The sequence below is a fragment of the Babylonia areolata genome, chromosome 4 (assembly GCF_041734735.1).
Source record: "Babylonia areolata isolate BAREFJ2019XMU chromosome 4, ASM4173473v1, whole genome shotgun sequence".
In the NCBI taxonomy this organism is placed as follows: domain Eukaryota; kingdom Metazoa; phylum Mollusca; class Gastropoda; order Neogastropoda; family Buccinidae; genus Babylonia; species Babylonia areolata.
In genome coordinates this window covers 32,040,461-32,042,960 of record NC_134879.1, presented here as the reverse complement: position 1 = coordinate 32,042,960, position 2,500 = coordinate 32,040,461, and the positions used below count along the sequence as shown (strand labels likewise).

Here is a 2,500-nt window from a genome sequence, read left to right as displayed (position 1 = left end):
AATGATCCTCATTTTCGAAATCCTGATGACACAACTGACATAAACTATCAGTAGAGAGAGAGAGAGAGAGAGAGAGAGAGAGAGAGAACCTCATTGCTTGTGCAGCGAACAGTTTGTTTGTTTGTTTTTTTGTCCGTTCCAAAAGTACAGCATGCACTTGCACGTTTCTTCTTGGTCAGCTCTTGAGGGTTTTTTTAGTCAGCTCTGTTGAATTTGCGAGGACGGGGGTGAGAGGGGGGGGGGGGCTGTCGAAAAAGCTAAAGAACGCAAACTTCTTTTTCGGGGGAGGGGAGGGGGGGAAGAGGGGGGGGGGAAGAGGATGGAGGGGTTGTATTCTGATCATAAAAATGGTGACCCAATAACCTTATGATGACAAACACTTTATCTATTTATTCGTTTCTTTTTTTTCAGTGTTTTTCTATCAAAGGAATAAAACGACATGAGCTCATGTCCATTTTTTTTGTAGTAAAATGAGTTTCTGTTGCTCGGTTTTTGTTTGCTTTTTTGCATGTGTATACGTGTGTATGTAATGTGTGTGTGTGTGTGTGTGTGTGTGCGCGCGCGCGCGCGCGCGCACGCGCGCTTGTGCGTGTGTGAAGAAGAACAACAACAACTACTACTACTACAATTACTACTACTTCTACTGCTGCTACAACCACCAACAACAACAAAGAAACAAACAAAACTAACCCGCCACGAATCACCAGACCACTACCAATACACCCACCACCACCACCACCAACAACAACAACAACACCAACACCACCACCACCACCAACAACAACAACAACACCAACACCACCACCACCACCACCACCAACAACAACAACTAAAACAACAACAACGACAAACAAAACAAAACTCACCCGCCACGAATCACCAGACCACTACCAATACACCGGTCACCACCACCACCACCACCAACAGCAACAACAAACAAACAAACAAACAAACCAACAAAACTCACCCGCCACGAGTCACCAGACCATCAGCGCCGCCGCCATACCCCTCGCCCCCATCGTCCTCACCGGAAGAGGCCTGCTGGTTGGTGACGACGTAAGGGAGCTCCCGGAACTCCTTGGCCAGCAGCCCGTTGGAGCAGAAGTGGCAGAAGGTCATGGTGCTCAGGTACAGCTCCTCCTTGCCCCCGCCGCCCCCCTCACCTTCGGGAGGAGGAGGGGGGGGAGGGGGCATCCAGGTGTCGAAGTGCAGGGCGCACCGGGGCCCCGTGGGGTTCAGGCACACGCTGTACAGGAAGCGGTTCACTCCCCCGTCGGCGAACCCCACGGCCACCACGAAGTGTCCTGCGGGAAAGGGAAACGAGAGTTCAGAACTCACAACACACAACTCACAATTCACAACTCACAACACAGAACTCAGTACTCAGAACTCGGAACTCACAACTCAGAACAAAGAACTCACAACTCAGAACACAGAACTCAGTACTGACAACTCAGAACTCGGAACTCGCCACTCAGAACACAGAACTCAGAACTCACAACTCAGAACACAGAACACATAACTCACAAGTCACAACACAGAACTCAGTACTCAGAACTCGGAACTCACAACTCAGAACAAAGAACTCACAACTCACAACTCAGAACACAGAACTCAGAACTCACTGAATTGTCGTAAAACCCATCGTAGGAATTATGGACACTAAAAACTAAACCCAACATAAAAGTGAAAGCAATAACTTGTGAGCACATGCGAAAAGAGAAACACGTGGGGGGTGATGATGGTTGAGTTGTGGTGTTGTTTTGTTGTTGTTGGTATTGTTTGGTGTTGTTTTCTTAACTTGGGATGATGTGTAGGGTGGAGGAGGAGGAGGAGGAGAAGGAGGAAAAGAAGAAGGAGGAGGAGGAGGAGAGAAGAGGAGAAACATGGGAAGGACGATGAGGAGGGGGGTGAGGAGGAGGAGGAGGAGGGGAGACAAAGGAGGAAAGTGAAGAGGAGAGGAAGGAGCAGAAGGAGGAGTAAGAGGAGAAGGAGCAAGAGAAAGAAAGCTTGCACGCACGCACGCACACTGACACATTCAGACACAGACACACAGACACATACACAGACGCAGACACAGACACACACAGACACACACACACACACACACACACACACACACACACACGCCCAGCACGAAGTGTCTTGCAACACGACATGGGATGGGATGATGATCGTGGTGGGTTTTACCAAGTATTCCCATTGCTGTTTGCAAGCTCTCTCTCTCTGTCTCTCTCTCTGTCTCTCTCTCTCTCATGTCAATGGAATGCTATTGTCAGCACGTCCCCCTTCCCAGCATACCAATGCAATGATGCCTATGGCCTGAATGCAATAAAACATTCATTCATTCATTCATTCATTCATTCTATCTGTGTGTGTGTGTGTGTGTGTGTGTGTGTGTGTGTGTGTGTGTGTGTGTGTTTAAGCGCGTGAGTTTGTTTCGTGTGTTTTGATAATGTTTTTTCATCATTAATCCGATTGACGTGTGTTGTTTACTGTA

General features: G+C 48.4%; 1 protein-coding gene across 4 annotated transcripts in view; it reads right to left on the bottom strand.

The window, feature by feature from the left end:
* LOC143281074 (tyrosine-protein kinase receptor-like) overlaps positions 1 to 2,500 on the bottom strand; it is a 347,133-nt gene that overhangs the window by 241,598 nt on the left and 103,035 nt on the right. For all 4 annotated transcript variants that reach the window (XM_076586005.1, XM_076586004.1, XM_076586003.1 and 1 more), the window contains one exon: positions 968 to 1,304. In XM_076586005.1, coding sequence (XP_076442120.1) covers positions 968 to 1,304 — 337 coding nt within the window. The remainder of the gene's footprint in view (positions 1 to 967; positions 1,305 to 2,500) is intronic.